Consider the following 20,416-nt stretch of genomic DNA (forward strand, 5'->3'; position numbering starts at 1 on the left):
GACACAGAGACTAATCCACAAAAGTACATCTTTCTTATATTTGATAAAGGGGCTAAAAGCATGCAATGGAGGAAGGATAGCATCTTCAACAAATGGTGCTGGGAAAATTGGAAATCCATATGTAACAAAATGAAACTGAATCCCTTTCTCTCGCCATGCACAAAAGTTAACTCAAAATGGATCAAGGAGCTAGATATAAAATCAGAGACACTGCATCTGATAGAAGAAAAAGTTGGCTACGATCTATATACTGTGGGGTCAGGCTCCAAATTCCTTAATAGGATGCCCATAGCCTAAGAGTTAATAACAAGAATCAACAAATGGGACTTACTTAAACTAAAAAGTTTTTTCTCAGCAAGAGAAACAATAAGAGAGGTAAATAGAGAGCCTACATCCTGGGAACAAATTTTTACTCCTCACACTTCAGATAGAGCCCTAATATCCAGAATATACAAAGAACTCAAAAAATTAAACAATAAGATAACAAATAACCCAATCAACAAATGGGCCAAAGACCTGAACAGACACTTCACAGAGAAGGACATACAATCAATCAACAAGTACATGAAAAAATGCTCACCATCTCTAGCAATCAGAGAAATGCAAATCAAAACCACCCTAAAATACCATCTCACTCCAGTAAGATTGGCAGCCATTATGAAGTCAAACAATAATAAGTGTTGGTGAGGATGTGGGGAAAAGGGTACACTTGTACACTGCTGGTGGGACTGCAAATTGGTGTGGCCAATTTGGAAAGCAGTATGGAGATTCCTGGGAAAGCTGGGAATGGATCCACCATTTGACTCAGCTATCGTCCTTCTCGGACTATTCCCTGAGGATCTTAAAAGAGCGTACTATGGGGATACTGCCACATCAATGATCATAGTGGCACAACTCACAATAGCTAGACTGTGGAACCAACCTAAATGCCCTTCAATAGATGAATGGATACAAAAAATGTGGCATCTATACACAATGGAGTATTACGTGGCACTAAAAAAATGACAAAATCATAGAATTTGCAGGGAAATGGATGGCATTAGAACAGATTATGCTAAGCGAAGCTAGCCAATCCTTAAAAAACAAATGCCAAATATCTTCTTTGATATAAAGAGAGCAACTAAGAACAGAACAGGGAGGAAGAGCATGAGGAAAAGATTAACACTAAACAGAGAGGAGTGGGGGGAGAGAAAGGGAGAGAGAAGGGAAAGCACATGGAAATGGTAGGAGACCCTCAATGTTACACAAAATTACATATAAGAGGTTGTGAGGGGAAAGGGGGGGGCGAAACAAGGGAGCGAATTGAACAACAGCAGATGAGTTAGAGAGGGAAGATGGGAGGAGAGGGGAGGGGGATAGTAGGGGATAGGAAAGGTAGCAGAATACAACAGTCACTAATATGCCATTATGTAAAAATGTGAGTGTGTAACCGATGTGATTCTTCAATTTGTATTTGGGGTAAAAATGGGAGTTCATAACCCAATTGAGTCAAATGTATGAAAGATGATATATCATGAGCTTTGTAATGTTTTGAACAACCAATAAAAAAAAAATCCGAACACACCTTGTGAAAAAAAATAAATTTTATTCCCAGCCCTTTTTATTTATTTATTTTATTTTGAAACAGGGTCTTTCTAAATTGCTGAAGCTGACCTCAAATTTGTGATCTTCCTGCTCCGGACTCCCAAATCACTGGGATTACAAGTGTGCATCACTATGCTCAGTTTTTAATTCCTATTTTTGCTTGAAGACTTTAAATTTATTATTGATATCAAATTCTTTGTGCTTTTTCTTGACCTGACAGGCTCTCTAATTCTTTGTCTTTCTCTCTCTCTCTCTCTCTCTCTCTCTCTCTCTCTCTCTCTCTCTCTCTCTCTGTGGGGGTACTGGAGATTTAATCCAGGCATGTTTTACCATTGAGCCATATCCCATGTCCTTTTTAATTTTTGAGACAGGGTTTCACTAAGTTGCTGAGGCTGGCTTTTCTAGACCTTGTGATCCTCTTTCTTGTCTTAACCTTCTGAGTTGCTGGGATTACAGGTGTGCACCAACTGTGCCTGGCTATTGTTTCATTCTTTTTAAAGAAAATATCTGCCAAATATTCATGTCTTAAAAAATTGGTAGTGTGTTATGTAAAAGTGATCTTTCATGATAAAGTGGTTAGTTTAGTTTGCTCCTCAGATAGTTGCACATTGGTTTCTTTTAAGGCAACAACACAACCTCCAGTGTACTGTACAAGTACTTTATAACGCCTTCCATTTCATCACACACAATTTAAAAAGGCATATACTCATGTTTACATGTACATATAAAAAGACATGATTAGAGACTCAGGAACAATCAGAAAAAATGATAGAGTAATGACTTCTCAGATTCTCTCCTCTATAAAAGCAAAAAGGAAACTGGCAAAAATTTCCACCAAGTTTTTCAGAATTATGAACATTAACAGAATGCTTGAAACAATTTGAGGAGCATTTATTTAATAAAAAGTTGAATTTTGGTAAGAGTAGTAAGCTTTGTAGAGTTTAACTTGCCGAATTCTCAAGCCCATCTTTCCAGCTCGGCAGTAGCCCTGAAAATTGTTAAAGTTTAGGGAGACCAGTGTTTTGGACCAGCCTTTTGAACTAAGCCCCAAAGGACTGGAACAAACCAGAATGGAATCTATGATAAGTGCCATGTATAATCAAATTAAATTTTGAAATGGGCCAGTTTTCCACAAAATAGGAGATTCTAGTCAACTTGAGTTAGTGTAGTAAGGAATTCCTCTATTAACCTTATAAAGAAAGTAACTTTAAAATGATGAATCCCTGTTTGTTCTGTTTCTGCTTTTTTCAGCCCTTTCTGCCTGGCAAGCCAACTTCTTTTAGTTGGTTCATCAGAATAATCAATCTACTTTATAGAATAAGGTGTTGTTCAATTCTAGAATCACAAATAAGAGCCAGATCTTTAAACTAAATTTGTTGTAATTATGAATTTTGACAAAATTAATAGTCTTTGATCACAGTGAAAACCAAGTAGAGAATGGGACTGGAGCTGTTTTAAAGCTTCATTTCCAGAAAACTGTTATTATTTAAGCTTTCTGGTGGTTCCCTTGAAGGCACCACTTGCAAGGTTGTCTTTATTTTAATTGACTTAAAAATCATACAATGCACAACTATTTCCTCAGGAGCATTTTTTCAACATTTAGACAATTGTCTAACTCTGTAGTTGTCTAAACCTGTAGAAAACAGGTAGAACAAACAATAGGTTAACCAAAAGTTTACAAAGAAAAGCTGGGGAATGAAATATCCACAGAGACTTTGGAAAGTTCTGACAAATGTCTGAAAATCTAAAAATTCATGTAAATGCAAAGACAAGAACTACAAAGGCCTTAAGCTCTATCTTCTGGCTGACACTGAGGCTCTACGACAGCAGGAAGTGAAAGTTAAGACATAATGGTCAGTTGGGCATGATGACACACACCTGTAATCTAGCAATTTGTGAGACTGAGCTAGGAGGATAGTGAGTTCAAAGCCAGACTCAGTAAAAGCGAGATGCTAAGCACCTCAGTGAGATCCTGTCTCTAAATAAAATACAAAATAGGGCTGGGGGTGTGGCTCAGTGGTCAAGTGCCCCTGAGTTCAATCCCTGTCACCCCCCCAAAACCCCGCACAAGACATTATGGTTATATTGCCTGGCTGAGTAAAAACAGGGAGACTTGTTAGTTTGGGTCTCTAAAGGAAATTAGCTGGCCATTAAGCTAACTGAGCAAAACTTCAATGTCTGCACATGCCAAAGTGTATGATTTTGTATAGTTCAGAAAAGTCACAAAATAGACAACAACAACAAATTCAGTTTTGGGGCAGGAGTTTGATTTCCAAAGATGCCACACTTCATTATTTAAAATGTCCAGTTTTCAACAAAAATACAATTGGCTCTCTGTATCTGTGACTTCTGCATCCTCAGATTTGAAAATATTGGAAAAACCTTTGTGTCTGAGCATGTAAAGATTTTTTTTCTTGTCATTATTCCCTAAATAAGATAGTATAAAATATTTAGGTAGCATTTATATTATGCTAAGTAATCCAGAGATAATTTAAAAGTATAAGGGAGAATGTGCTTAGGTTATCTACATCATTTTATAAAACGGACTTGGGCATCCACGGATTTTGGTATTGAGGGGAGATCCTGGAACCAATTCCCTATGTATACCAAAAGATGACTATATTATAAGACATACAAAGATACCTGACAGTGTGGCCTATATAAAGGGGGGAACATAAAGCAATCAACACAAACTATCCCTGAGGAAGCCCAGATTTTTAACTTAACATAGAAAGACTTTAAGTTTTTAAGACTATAGAGGAGGGAGGGAAAGGGAGGGAGAAGGGGAATTGCACGAAAGATGGAAGGAGACTCTCGTGAGTTGACAAAATACATATATGATGGTGTAAGGGGGAAGGGAAGAAAAAAAGAGAGAGAGAGATAAGTGTTACAGTAGAATGGATAGAGAACAGTGATGGGAGGGGAGGGGAATAGGGAGGGTAGCAGAATACAACTGACACTAGGACTGCTGTATGTATACACATGGATGTATAACCAATGTGATCCTGCAATCTGTACATGTGGAAAAATGAGAATTCATACCCTATTTTAATCAAATGTATGATATGTCAAGATCATTGTATTGTCTTGAGCAACTAATAATAAAAAAATTTAAAAAGGTAAATGACAGTATTTCAAAGTCAAAATAAATGAGTTTGAATTGTTGAGGACATAGATGTAATCACATATTTTACATTAAAATTTTCAATCATTAAAAAAATATTAAAAAAATTAAAAGAAACAATTTATACAGAACTAAAGGAGAGTCTGATAAATATGTCTTACCAAATAGAGGATGCCAATATAGAGACAGAAATTATAGAAAATAATCACTGCAGTTACAAAGTACAATAACTGAAATGAAAATTTACTAGACAGGCTAAGCAGTAGACTTCAACAGGCAGAAGAAAGAATTCAAAAACTTAAAGGCAGGTTTATTGAAATTATCTAGTATGAATAAAAAGAAAAAAGAACAAAGAAAAATGAACAGACTTGGAGACCTGTAGGACACTATCAAAGACACTGACATATGCATAATGGGAGTCTCAAAAGGGAAGGGAAGGGAAGAGAAGGGGAGGGAGGAAAGGAGACAGGGAGGGAGGGAGAGAGGGTGAGGGAGAGAGAGACAGAGAGAGGGAGAGGGAGAGGGAGAGAGAGAGGAAGAGGGAGAGGGAGGGGGGAGGAGAGAGAAAGAGAGAAAGATATATATATATATATATATATATATATATAGAGAGAGAGAGAGAGAGAGAGAGAGAATATTGAAGAAACAATGGTCGAAAACATCCCAAATTAATCTACAAGAACAGCATGAACTTCCCTAGACATCACTACGTGTTAAATGCTATATATAAAGATAATTTTGAAAGCAGAAAGAGAGGAATCTCATCATATTCAAGAGACCCTCAATCAGATTAATAGCTAATTTCTCAGAAAACCACAGAGTGAGCAAGCAGTGGGGTACAATCTTGAGTGCTGAAATAAAAGGATGCCAACACGAATTCTATATCCAGTAAAACCATCTTTCCAAAGTAAAAAAAAAATTAAGACATTCTCAGAGAAATAAAAACAGAATTCATCTATAGCATACCTACTCCAGAAAAATACTAAAGGGAGTCCTTTAGGCTGAAATTAAGTAATAGTAGGCATACACTTGAATTCACATGAAGAAATGAAGATCCCTGGTAAAAGTAACTATACAGGTAAATATAAAAGGTAGTATAGACTCCAAATAATCAATATACTCTTTTAAGAGTATATTGGTTATTTGGAGGCATTATGCTTCCTGATTCCAAAACTTCCTACAAAGTTGGAGGCATTATGCTTCCTGATTCCAAAACTTCCTACAAAGGGCCTGTAATCAAAATTTTGAACTGGAATAAAGACAGATACATAAATCAAAGAAATAGAAGAGAGTCTGGAACTAAATCCTCACAAATATGTTCAAATGATTTTCAACGAGGGTGACAATGAGGAAAGAACAATCTTTCCAACAAATGGTGCTGTAAAAACTGGATATTCACATGCAGAAGAATGAAGTTGGATCTTCTATCAGATACAAAATTAACAAAAATTAACTCTAAATGCCAACTGAAGGCCTAAACATAAACCGTAAAACCCTTAGAAGAAAACAAGGGAAAGGATTTATGATACTGAATTTGGCAATCATTTCTTGGAATTACAACAAAACCATAGTTAACAGGAGAAAAAAATAGATAATTAGACTACTCAAAATATTTTAAGAAGCTTCTGTGTATCAAAGGACAATATAAAATGTGAAATAGGCAACCAATGGAATGGGAGAAAATATCTGCAAATCATGTTTCTGTTAAGAGGTTAATATTTGGAGATATAGAGAATTCCTACAACTCAACAACAAAACACCAAGCACTTAATTAAAAACAAAAACAAAACACAAACAAACAAACAAACAAACAAAAAAAAAACAGGCAGCTTGGTAACATAGGTTAGTGGTAGAGCCTTTTCCTGGCATGCACAAGGCCCTGGTTTGAACTCTAGCACTACAAAAACTAAAAACCTGGATAAAGAACTTCAATAGACATTTCTTCAAATAATATATATGAATGGCCAACAGAAACATGAAAATAGGCTCAACATCACAAATTGTTAGGGATATGCAAATCAAAACCACAATGAGATACCACTTCACAACCACAATGATGATGGATGTCAAAAGAACAGAAAATAACAAATGTTGATGATATGTGGAAATATCAGAACCCATGTGCACTGCTGGTGTGACTGCAAAGTAGTAAGGGGCTAAAGAAAAAGTGTGTCAGTTTTCAAATATTTAAACATAGAATTACTATATGATCCAACAATTTCACTTTGAGGTTATACCCCCAAATTACGTGAAAATGGGGACTCAGATATTTATATATTCATATTCATAGTATTAATAGTCACAATAGCCAAAATGTGGAAGCAACATTAATTGTCCATATGGATAAACAAAATATATAAATTCAATGGAATATTAATTAGCCTTAAAAAGAAGTGAAATTCTAATGTGTAAAATATGGATGAATCACAAAGACACTATTAAAAATGAAATAAGTCAGTCACAAAAGAATAAATATTGTATGACTTGACTTAAGTGCAGTTACCTGGAGTAGTTAAGATCATAGAGACAGAAAGTAGAATGGTGGTTGCCAGGGGCTTAGGAAAGGGAAGAGATTGGGAATAATTTTTTAAAGGGTACAGAGTTTCAGTTTTGGAAGATGAAAAAAGTTATAGAGATGGATGGTGGTGATAGTTGCACAATGATGTAGTTAATGCCATTGAGTTACACTTACAAAAGGTTAAAAAGGTAAATTTTATGTTATGCATATTTTACTGTAATTAAAAATAATAAATAAATATGGTCCTTATCCCTTAGTGCCAACCATCTCACTTTTGGGAGATGGTGCTATAGATATTCTACATACAGAAAATTATATATACCTATGTAAAGTGATATGTATAATGACAGGGCATTTGTATTTACAAAAGATTAGACACAATTTAAGTGCTTACCAACAGAAATGGATTGAACAGATTACAGGTATTCTTAAGTGACATGACTGATTTATTTTCTTTGAGTGTGTGGCAGTGAAGAATGGAATGACTATTACTAGATTAATAGTGTATGGTTTGGTACTTAATTCATGCTAATGTAGCAGCAATTTTAACCACTATTAGTGCAAATTAAAACTTATTAAAAGTATTTTTTGGGGGTAGGCATTAGAAAGAAAAGGAATTTCACAGCACTAGGTCACTTGTGAATTTTCTCAGTGAGTTTGTATTTCTATAATTCCCACTCTATTCCCAAAGCCCAGTTTATGCTTAACATACAGCAGTAACTCTATTTGTTGAATTTATTAATTTTTTTTCTCCAAAGATATCCTTTAGGGAGGGAAAGCCTGGACAGATTGTATTAAGAGGATTTGTCTAGGAAGTCATTCAGTACAGTGAAGGAGGGGGGTCCATGAAAATAGCTTCCTCTATGTACTCTAGTTAAAGAGAACATATTACTATATGAAAGTTTCTTAATGTTTTAAAAACAAGCATGTAAAAGGAAAAACACAAAACAAAGAGTGACCAGATTGTTATAACTTAGTGAGTCACCTCACAATCTGGAATAATGAAGAGAATTAGGGGGATCCATTCTATTTTAGGGAATGTAATCTTCACAATTTTCTCCTAATTTATTTGAGTAGAACATAGATCTAGTCTTGGCACCTTAGTATTTTGAGTATTTTCAAACTTCTGAAATCTCAAGATGACTGGATGGTGAAATGAAAAACTGATTAATTAGGAATTAATTTCACCTTTTCCATGTGGAGGTGTTGTTGGCTCTAGGGAACAAGGACTATACCAGCAGCTGCCCTCTCTTAAGTCCCAATTTGACCTTTTAATTGGGATAAAGTTTAGAATTCCTTATCTTATTTACTAATTTTAAATGATTATTGTTTCCACCTCACATCAAACCAAGACACACATACCCAACCTGTTTTCCCCTTTACCCTGCCAATCACTTTTGTTTAACTCTTAACATTCTAGAATATATTTCTTAATTAGTTTCTAAGAACTTAACAACATACACTAAAGTCTGATTATTACCCTTTCTTACATTCAGAATCGCCATATGTTTCCTTTCCTGAAATAGGTTCTTTTAGATCTTCTTTAGGAACCTGAGCAAGCTAATTTAGTTCCAGAAGGGGTTAGACTGGACTAGAGGTTTCTGAACTTATCTTGACACACATCTATTTTGTAAGAAACAGACTTTTATATTACAAGGTTTACACATACATTAAACTGAAACTTTTTTTTATACAACATCCTTACTATTGATGATAGACTGATTTTTTTAAATGTTTGCTTTCTTGAGGTAAAATTTACAACATAAAACTCACCACAGAGACCATTTAAAAAGTAGAATTCAATTTTTTTATATATTCTAATAATGTTGTGCAACCATTACCAATCTCTACTTTCAGAACATTTTGATAATCCCCAAAAGAAAACCCATACCCATTAAGCAGATACTATCCATTTTTTTCTATTCTATTTCATTTCAAAAGAATGCTGAATGAGACTCACTAAGTTGTTCTCATAGCCTACTGACCAGTGAATCACAACTCACAGTCTGATATAACTGCTCAATAATTACTGAAAAGTTAATTATTAATAACTTTAATAATTATTTCTAGTTCTAATTATATGAACTCATTCCATTCTAGACACTGGTTATCTCTAAGCAAAACTTTTTTGTTTGGATGATTCACTCTGAAATTTCCAGGAGATGTGATGTGGTGTGGTGTGTGTGTGTGTGTGTTTTGAATATATGCATTCATTCATTTTATAAACACTTATTAAGGCCTTGAATGAAAAAGAAAGTTAAAAAAACAGTCTACCTCCAGAAAGCTCACAATCTAGTAGGGAGACTAACATGAAAATGAACATGTATGAATGAAAAAGTATCAGTTCTACCTTTCAGTGTGATGAGAGGATGGAATTAAAAAGAGTTTCACAGAAGATATGATCACAAGCCATCTTTGGAAACAATATTTTTGGTGTCTTCACATTGTCATGTAGATTTCTGCTCTACAAGTTTTATCCTCAGCAGGGGTACACTGCTATTTTCTCACACTGGATTCTGCAAGTTCCAGAAAGATTATATATAGGAATTTGTTTACATATTGGTCAAGAAAATAAGAGAAAGAGATAAAAGAAGGAAACAAAGAAACTAACATATATTGAGTACCTGTACTTTGTCAAGCATATGTATTTTCTAATTTAATTCTACTTATAATTCCTCAAAGTTTATATTACTACTCATATTTCTCATATACCCTATTTCATTTTAGGAATATACACATTTTCCAAATAAGACAGGGATATGAGCCCAAGTTTTCAATAAACATCTCTAATTTGACAATTAAATATAATTCTTTAAAACTTGGACTTGAAGAAGACTAAAATGAAAAAGAGTGGTTATCACATGAGGCAAGTTAATGCTGATTCTCTCCTGGATGGACTCCTGCCAGAGTGAATGAGTATCAAGGATCACAGAACATAGGTACCTGGATGTTAACACTACATTGCAGTACTACTCAGAGATTAAGCAGGCTTGACAGATGAAAAATATGACTTCCCACCTTGCTGCAGCATTATCCTCTGTAGTTCCTCCCTGAACCTGCTCAAGGCAGTTCTGCCAGGGCCAGCAGAATGAGCTCAACACACTAGTGTGGACAGCTTGGCCAGGTGTAGAGAATATTGACCTGGAAGTTCAAGCCCCTCAGCCTTCTGAGCCTTCTCAGCATTCAGTCACGGGAAGTCACTTACCTTCTTTAAATTCATTTTTCATCAGTATAGTGAGAACAGAATTCCAGGATCTCCTTGTTATAGGAGTTTTGATAATTCATATAAAAATACTGTGTAAACTGGAAAAATCTATATTAATGTCAGATGTATGTTCATGAGAAAAGCTCTTGTAATAAATATCTAATTTAACCTAAAGAAAAAACTTACTACTTCTTGGGAAGACAGCTATGATATATCAAAGTCATTGTAAGGTGAGAAGGTCACTGATGAGCACACTCATAACCCAAGGACAAGGGGTAAGGAAAAAAATATAAATAAAGAGTGAATTGAAGATTTGAAGAAAGACATCCTATTAAGGTTCAAGCAGGGAATACCTATCAGTCAGATGGTCAGAAGAGCAAAGTGATTTCTAAAAATCATAGAGAAATGAGTCTTATTTTTCCAAGTAGATAATCTTCCTCATGGCTCATTGCTTGAAAGTTTATTTCTTGTCCTAATGAAAAACTAAGGGAAATGAAGAGTTCCTGATGCACTGAGAGTGGACCACAGTGAACAACCATCTAAAAGTATCAGAGATCTAAATGGCCCTACATATGAAATAATTATTGCTTGGAAGGCATAGGAATGACCATTGTTTGTGATAGTGTAGTCAACAGTTGCTATCTTTTGGACAATAAATGTGACCATGCACCAGTGTATTTGACCAGCAGGCTAAGAAAATGGGATATGAATGAAGTTGGGGTTCAAGAGAGACCTCTGGAAGGGAGCAGGACAAGAAAGAAATTGCTAATCATGAGAGTGGAGACAAAGCCTAAGAGAAACAAAACTTGGAACACCAGAGGCCAAGGGTATAAAGCTAAAGCAACAGAAGTGTTGCCTTAAAGACAAGGGCTGGTTAGGTAACAAGAAAATACATGAGAAGTCTGAGATTTTCTATATTCACCAGCAATTAAGAATTCATATAAAACCTAAGAAATGAGTAATTCTGGCTGGCAAGGGAAACAAACAAAACAAAACTGAAAAACACAACCAAATAACCCTTCCCAACAATAACAATAACAACAACAAATCTAAAAAGAAGAGCAATGTCCCAGAAGTAGGAAGAAATGGAGGGTGGTAGCATTTTTTTGAACACATTAGTAATAAGTGTCATATACTGTGTTAAATGCTTTACTTCTTATTTAATATTCAAAAACCACCCCAAAAGTAGAAGATACTATTTTCATTTTATAGATAAGAAGTCTGAGGCTTGAATTTCAAGTTAGCATATAGGTGGGCTAACTTTGTATCAGCTAAGCAAGAAGAGCAGAGAGATTCAAGGACAGTTTTAATAGGGAACTAAGAGAAGGAACTTAAAATAGTAGATGACATTCTAACAGAAAAAAGAAACAAAAAACTAAACCATGAAAACTTACTTTTGGACCTGGTGCTCCAGGTGGCCCCTACAACATAACAAATTTTAAAAAATTATTTATTTAGTAGACATCCCAAACAAGGCAACTTTATCTTCATTAATGGTTAATGGATATAAATGTAAATATACTCACTGGAGGCCCTGGTTGGCCTCTTGGGCCTTGGGGACCCTGAAAAAAAAAATAGAAACAAAGCATGATATGTATAAGCACGGCTTTTGGTTGGTGTAAGCAAGAGAACTAACATTGAGCCTCTATCATTGCTTTTACTCATGAAGCAAGCCATATTATTCAAAATTGCTTTAGTATTTCAAAATTCTTGCACTTAACTATCATTCATATTCATGAATGATATGTTCCATATGTATGTTCCTGTTTTATTGATATTATTAGAAACTAAATTTACTCATTTTAATAAACTATTATAAATGTCAACATTTAAAAATGTTAATATTCTCTAAGCATGATGTTGAAAGCCACAGTTTAGCCTGGCATTTTGCCAGAGGGAATGGTTGAAAGGTGACCCTGCTTGGAATAGGGTGGCTCTGGGATTAGGGTGGATCCTGCTGCCTCAGGAGCCCGCTACTTTGGAGTTCTCACAGGGTTCCGGGAGAATTGGCACTGGGAGCCCAGTGGAGGGAGTGTGTTCCCGGGAAGTGTGTGTAGAGTGCCAGTGAGAGTTTGGGAATAAAGAGTTGCTGTTTGAACCTACAAGGCTTTGTGGCGGCTTGGTTATTTTGTGCCCAGCCAGACTTCGGCAGCATGTGTCTCTTGTTATTTCTACCTATCACCCACTTAGTCATCAAATGTAGAAACTCCAGTGTTCTTAGACATCTCCTTTTTCTTCATATACTATAAATGGATACCATCAATCTTTCAAAATACTTCTCCATCTTCACAGCAACTGTATTGATTCAGACTGTATACAGAATGTTTTTGTCCCCTTCAATTTAAAGGCTTAAGTCCTAAGCCCTGATGTGCTTGAGGTAATTAGGTCATGAGGGTGCAGCTATCATACATGAAATTAGTAGCCACATAAAAAGAGATATGAAGGAAGTGATCTGTCTCTTCTCTGTGAGGATACAAGAAGAAGGTGGCCTCTGCAAACCAGGAAAAAGGCCCTCACCAGATATGGACTCAGCTGATACCTTGAGTTTAGACTTCTTAGCCTCAAGAACTATGAGAAATAAATGCTTGTTATTTAAGCCCCTAAACTATGGTAATCTGGTATAACTTCTGAATTTACATAAACAAAATATTTTGCCTGTACTTCTAATTAGACTTTTTGACTTTATTTTTCTGCTATGATAACTGCATTCTACTTATAAAATGGAAATCTAATAATGCCATTATTTAGTTAAATCATTCAGTGGCTCTGGATTTTTTAGAGAATAAAGTATAAATTTTTTTAATAGTTTGAATACCTATCATTTACTGAGATCTTACTATGTACCAAGTTATATTTCCATTTTACAAAAGAATATGGAATAGTTAAGTTACAAGCAAATAAGGGGAAGAGGTAGGATTAAAATCCAAGTTAATTAAATACAAAAGTATAGACCAAGTGCAGTGAGTGGTCCATGCCTGTAATCCCAGTTACTTGGGAGGCTGAGGAAGGTGGCAGGTCAGTCTGAGAAACTTAGACCCTGTCTCAAAATAAAAATAGGAGTTGGAGTATATAATTCAGTGGTAAAGCACACCTGGGTTCAATCCTCAGTACCAAAATAATAAACAAACAAACAAAAATAAATAAATATTTTTGGTCACCATGAACCACTGCCTCTTATTAAGATTTAGTCCTTATTTTCATTTACCATCCCCCTATACAACATCCATAACCAAATCTTTCAAGTTATGTCATTCACCTATGTGGTATTTCCTTGACCTGGAATACTCTCTATCTATCATCTTCATATGTTGAAGGTCCAGTAGTACTTAAACATGCCATGTCCACTTTGCTTACTCACCATGCCACCTGCCTTGTTTTCATCTACTTTTGCATTCCATGGAACAGACATCCTGGAAAGTCCCTAAGAACACTTAAAATATCTTAGTTAACTTTTCATTTTATAGAAAAAGAATAGTGCCTAATAGTAGGTATTTGATAATTGTTATCAAATAACTGAGAGAAATGTTGATAAAATTAATTAGTATTGATTTAGAAATTAGAAATGTTTAACTATATATATGGTAAAATGTCAAATATGTTATGCTGATGTTTTTCAAAATGAAACAGCAACCATTGTTAAGGCCTTGTATGTTTGCTCAAAGTCAGCTTCTTAATGCTAAATATTGAGACAAACTCAGATTATTAGTTATAAGATGCAAATAAAATTTAATCTCCACCTGAGTTTTATGTAATTTTGACATTATGGTTGACTTAGTATTTTATTGCCAAAGCTGTTGATTCTTTAAAAAAAAAAAAAAATATATATATATATATATATATATATATATTTAGTTGTAGTTGGACACAATATCTCCATTTCACTTGTTTATTTTTATGTGTTACTGAGGATTGAACCCAGGGCCTCATGCGTGCTAGGCTAGCGCTCTACTACTGAGCCCCAGCCCCAGCCCCAGCTATTGATTCTTAACACACTGTGACAGTTAGAACAAATAACTCATAGTAACTTAAAAAGGGTAGAGTATTCCAACATGATTGCCTGCTGGACATTTCTTTTTAAGAGAGAGAGAATTTTTAAATATTTATTTATTTATTTATTTTTAGTTTTCGGTGGACACAACATCTTTGTTTGTATGTGGTGCTGAGGATCGAACCTGGGCCGCACGCATGCCAGGCGAGCGCGCTACCGCTTGAGCCACATCCCCAACCCATGCTGGACATTTCTTAGTGTGCATGGTTTGCGATTACAATCTTAAACAGAGAATATATAAAAGTTGTGCCTCACTACTGAAATGCTGTAATAGAGATAGCCTTTTAAATATAAGGAGGTTTAGAGTGAACTTTGCTGTATAAGTTTCTCCATTTTGGATCAACATTGTAAAAATGATAAACAGCTATAATATTTTACCCCATGTAGGATGTTTCTGACATTCACAATATCTCACTGAGGTTTCAATACAATATCCCATATTTGACTGTGAAAGAGGAATTTATCACAGAAGAATGAAGAAAATATTTCTACTACTGATATTATACAGTTCATTTTGGCTTAGTACTCAGAACAGGTTAGTATCAAACAAAATACTTCAAACCCAACAAGTTAATACACTACTGAGAAGTGATTCAATTTTATATGTACTATATAAAGCAGTTTATAATAGAATTAAGATGATTTTCTAAAGGAGAATCAAATTTACATGAATGGTTATGTTAGTTATTTGGCTGTAATGAAAACACTGCCTTTGAATGACAATAGATTCTCTCTTTTTAATTCCAGAATTTACATAAGATCTTCAAGTGACAGTTTATCATCAGACTTTAAAAATACCAATAAATTTATGTCCTTAAACCTGTATAGATTAGTCTTCTCCTTTATGTAAATCCTTTATGTCATTTCATTATATAACTTCCTTTATGAAATGTCACCTTGATTTAACTTCATGATCTCTACTTTGCCAGGCTCAGTTGCAGAGTTTCCCTTTTCTCATTTATAAATTGAGGAGCTTCCCTTGCAGGATATTTAATCATTCTCAGTCTCCTCTCTGCCTACTGCAAGCCACTAGCAATTCTTATATTCCCAGTTGTAACAATTAAAAATGTTTAGAGACATTGTCAAATGTCTCTTGTGGATAGGAGGGGCAAATGGCTCCTTTGGTTTAGACTTAATTGAGAGTTTAATAATATTAAATAAGAGTCAGTAGGTAGTAATGTAACTAGGATGGAACTAGTGAGTTACAAAGCCTAGGACATGGCTAAATCAGAAATCTATTCTTCAAGCTGTCACATGAAGGGCTAGGCTACACTTTTTTTTTTGTACTAGGGATTAAACTCAGGGGCACTCAACCACTGAGTCACATCACCAGCCCTATTTTGTAAATTTCGAGACAGGGTCTCACTGAGTTGCTTAGTGCCTTGCTGTTGCTGAGGCTGGTTTTGAACTCTCGATCCTCCTGCCTCTGCTTCCCAAGCTGCTGGATTACAGGAGTGCACCACTATACCCAGCTGCTAGTCTACTCTTGATACAGATTTTTCACCTAAATTGTTCTTAATCCTTATTTTTCTGAGAGGAACAATGATTTCTAGAGAAACAATTGCATGTGAACTGGGAGACCTGGACTCTTTATGGAGCTCACTATCTCCCAAGGGGCTAAACACAGAAACTAAAAATACTGTTTAATAAATAAGTTGTTTTAATTTTATCCTCAACAGTCACTTGTTTTTTTTAATCTATGCTGCCTTTCATAAGGCAACATTTTAAATATTTGAAGACAACCGTTATGTTTCAATACTCTAAAACTTCTCTATTTACCAATAATTCTTGAAATATTTATTGAATGCTAACTATTTTACAATGCTAGCAGGTGATGGGTATACAGCATCAAACAAATAACAACACAGAAAACATCTGTTGGAGACTACATTCTAGTTAGGGGAGATATAATAAAAAATACATATTTAATATTCAAGGTAGCAAGGAAATGGACTAAGGAAAGATAAGGAGTCTCAGGAAGATGGGGGCATTGTTATTAAACATAGGCTAGTTACAAAAGTCTCTCTGATAATAGGACTTCTAAGTAAAAAAACTGAGGCACAGGTGCCAGGCATTGTACTAGTTCCAGGGGTGGGAGTAGGGCAGGGCCAAGATATCAGAAATTCCACCCTGAGTAACTTAAATGATCTTTAAGTCAAAACTTCAAGGTCAGTAGAAATAATGAATATAAAAAATACGGTAGAGAGGACACCGACTAGGTGCAAAAGCCAGGAAGTGAGAGAGCAGAACAAGAAGAATATGATTAGGCTGCAGAGTCTGGAAGAGGCTAAATACCCCAGATATTTCAACTGGTCTTCCCAGATCCTTTGCCAATCTAGGAGAGGTGTTCTCTGTGTTTCTCTTTGAGGGGATGGCTTGATTGGTGCTATTACTTGCTTTATTCTGTATGCCATATTTCTTTTTTCTTTCTTTCTTTTTCTTTTTTTCTTTTTTTTTGGTACTAGGGATTGAAATCAGGGGCACTTGATCACTGAACACATCCCCAGCCCTATTTTGTATTTTATTTAGAGACAGGGTCTCACTGAGTTGCTAAGCACCTCAATGTTGCTGAGGCTGGCTTTGAACTCACGATCCTCCTGCCTCAGCCTCCCGAGCCGCTGGGATTACAGGCTTGTGCCACTGTGCCCAGTTTGGATGCCATATTTCTACAAGGAAGACTGCAGTTACAATACATTGAGTTTGTAATCCATCATATCCACTCATTTTTTTTCACATGAAATATTACAAGTACTTGAGGTATACTAATCCTCACGGAAGTTTATGTTCTAGCCACAGAACTTGGAGAGGATAAGACATGCAAAGCCAGAGACGTGTAAAAATTGAGCTAATTTTAAAACTTCTGATTTTCTTTCTCAGTCCCACTACCCCTGGAGATATAGCTTCCGTGTGTGTGTGTGTGTGTGTGTGTGTGTGTGTGTGTGTGTGTATGTGTATGTTCTTGCTTCCTGTTAATATTAAGTCTGCTGTGAAAATGTTGGAGCACATTTCTAGAAATTTAACACATCTACTTTAATGTTCCACTTGGAATTTTTAGGCTATCTAAAACTCATAATTTCCCTTTTCAACAAATTAACATAACTGTAACATACTTATTCTGAATTCCAAGCATACTTCTATGATGAGAAAGAAAAATCTCTGGAGTCATTATGTAACCTCATCAGCTTTTAATCATGGCTTTCCTGCTATCTTAGTTTATTCTTATGGGTCTTAAACACTCTAAATGTCCCTATAAGGTCAGCATGGATCCCAGGGCACAAGAGTAGATTTTAGGTGCTCTACCAACAGCACACTGTGAGGATGGCCATAGGCCTGAGCCTAAGAAATTCCATTTTAAAAACCCCAGTTTGAAACCTACAGTAGAGCACGCCCTCAGGCACAAAAGAGTCATTTTTTTCCTACCCTGATAAACTCAGAGTGAAGCCTCTGGCAGGCTGTCCTCTGGATAAGAGGGAAAGATGAAAAGATCAGGGTGGAGACCACCAGACCATAAGTTTTAACCCCAGGGTAAATGATGTCACTCAGTGAGAAATCTGGTGGTAGCTGATAAGGATTGAAAGGGGGGGTCAAAAGCCCTCAAATTTAGTATAAATAATAGAGCAAATGAACAGACATTCAACCAGCAGATACTGTTGCCCTTATGCTGAGAGCCTGATGAGGACCTGGATTGACATCCCAACACTTTTCATTGTTTGCTGATCCTCTGCATTTTCCTCACCGCTCTCAAACTCTACAGCCACACCTTGATCTTGGTGAGAGCTGCAACTTCTCCCTATGACCCTCCCTCCTCTCCTCAACCAGCTGTCAGCTCCATCCCAGGGGAAGCCTACCTTGGTTCCAAACCTGACCACCAGGGTCTGAGTGAATGTGCATCTGATGGACTTAAAGCCTAAGGCTTGAGACTTTTTTTTTTTTTTTTTTTTTTATTTTTTTATTTTTTTTTTTATTGGTTGTTCACAACATTACAAAGCTCTTGACATATCATATTTTCATACATTAGATTGAAGTGGGTTAGGGCTGGGGATGTGGCTCAAGCGGTAGCGCGCTCGCCTGGCATGCGTGCGGCCCGGGTTCGATCCTCCAGCACCACATACCAACAAAGATGTTGTGTCCGCCGAGAACTAAAAAATAAATATTAAAAATTCTCTATCTCTCTTTCTCCTCTCTCACTCTCTCTTTAAAAAAAAAATAAAAAATAAAAAAAATAAAAAAAAGGCTTGAGACTTTTGATCTGACACTTGAACTTAGCATGCAGAGGGAATGTCTGTCATTAGCTTGTCATGATTAAGTGTTTTTGCAGTGCTTAGAATTAATTAATCTAAAATGGTTTGCTGTGATTTAATTAGTCTAGAATTGTTTGCTGTGAATTGTCAATTCAGTGACTAGCATTAAGGATTGTTTCTTGATTTCTTGTTTTCTTGATTAAGAACCTATAGAGTGAAATTGTATTGAGTGATTTGAGTGAATAAAGCATTAAAAAGGGAAGAAGTGTATGGACATCCTTTATTTCTCCCCCTTTTGCCCATTATGACACACCCCAACAACAACAAAGAGCAATTATGCTTCACTATGATAATCTTCAAAGTATCTATATCTATTGCATGACATCAGGTTATACATTCTAAATATACACAATAAATTTTTTATTTAAAAAGCTCAACATGATCTTTCTGGGGAAAGTATCTTCTTAAATTGGAAAATAGGGACATAGTGCAATATAAGCCATTTAGGTCCTGAAAGTACCTTTTTCCCAACCTCATACCATGGTTTCTAATTGGCTGAAATATACAACTAATGATTTGCTTCTGCTATGCAGCCCTGGTCAGTGCTGTCTGGATATAGTAGGTATGTACCTAAAGCAACTTTGCAGCACTACTGTGGCTAGCATGGCTAAGATCTGAAGATGACCTGTCTCTTTTGATGCCTAACAAAGCAAATAATCACTCCATTTCACACAGTTAACCTAGAGAGAATGTGATTGACAGGTTCTTCAACACATTTAGAGTTTATCAGATTTAAATGCAATATCCACATAGGTTAATTCCACTTCTTGACAACTACAATTTTATTTTTATTCCACAACTATCAGAGATATAGTAATGAACAACCCTAACAAGGTCCTTGCTTTCATGGAGCTGACAGCTTCATGACAAGGGGTATATAAATAATGACAAATTTAAGTTAAACTTACAGTTTCACCTCTAAAGCCCTTTTCACCTCTGGGTCCCTAAGAGAAGAAAAAAAAGATGCTAGTTCAGTGTTACTGATATTTATATATTAAATATAGTTTAGGTTATCCACAAAAACATTCTGTAAACTTGTTTTGTTAGTTTGTATACATTTTAGTTTTCTTTATCTGAGTAAAGCAATGCAAAGCAAAAACAAACCAAAACAAACCAATATAAAACAAACAAATAAACAAAAATCCTCCAAACTATTGGTTCATTATACTATCTGCAAATTATTCCAATTGGTTGCACCTTAAAGTGACATTGGAATAAAAAGATACTCAATCACTCAAGTCAGGGTAGTGATCTGACAATCATACAAAACAATTTAGAAGGCAGAATCTTGTTTTTTTTTTTAGGATAAAATTTTATTCTCACAGTTTATTTAACCATTTAGGGAAGTGAAATACACTTTTCTAACTGCATTATCATTTATTTGCAAAGTCACATATTTTTATTAGGTATTAGTGATTTATATTTTTTTACTCTTAATGTTTTCTTTTGTCAAATTTTAATTTGTTATTATGACAGCAGAATGCATTACAATTTTTCATATCTCTGGTTATACACAAAGTAAAGTCACACCACTTGTGTCTTCATACATGAACTTAGGATAATGAGGTCCATCTCATTTCACTTTGTTCCTACCCTCATGCCCCTTCCCTCCCCCTCCCTCCTTTTGCCCTCTCTA

General features: G+C 35.5%; 1 protein-coding gene across 4 annotated transcripts in view; it reads right to left on the reverse strand.

The window, feature by feature from the left end:
• Col24a1 (collagen type XXIV alpha 1 chain) overlaps positions 1-20,416 on the reverse strand; it is a 378,847-nt gene that overhangs the window by 26,753 nt on the left and 331,678 nt on the right. For 3 of the 4 annotated variants that reach the window (XM_078026639.1, XM_078026638.1, XM_078026640.1), the window contains 3 exons: positions 19,689-19,724; positions 11,958-11,993; positions 11,826-11,852 (listed from right to left, as the gene is read on the reverse strand). In XM_078026639.1, the coding sequence (XP_077882765.1) occupies positions 11,826-11,852; positions 11,958-11,993; positions 19,689-19,724 (99 nt within the window). Of the gene's footprint in view, positions 1-9,576; positions 9,743-11,825; positions 11,853-11,957; positions 11,994-19,688; positions 19,725-20,416 lie in introns of all 4 variants that reach the window. The other variant, XR_013427880.1, reaches the window with a different exon arrangement.

The sequence above is a fragment of the Ictidomys tridecemlineatus genome, chromosome 11 (genome assembly GCF_052094955.1).
Source record: "Ictidomys tridecemlineatus isolate mIctTri1 chromosome 11, mIctTri1.hap1, whole genome shotgun sequence".
Taxonomy (NCBI): domain Eukaryota; kingdom Metazoa; phylum Chordata; class Mammalia; order Rodentia; family Sciuridae; genus Ictidomys; species Ictidomys tridecemlineatus.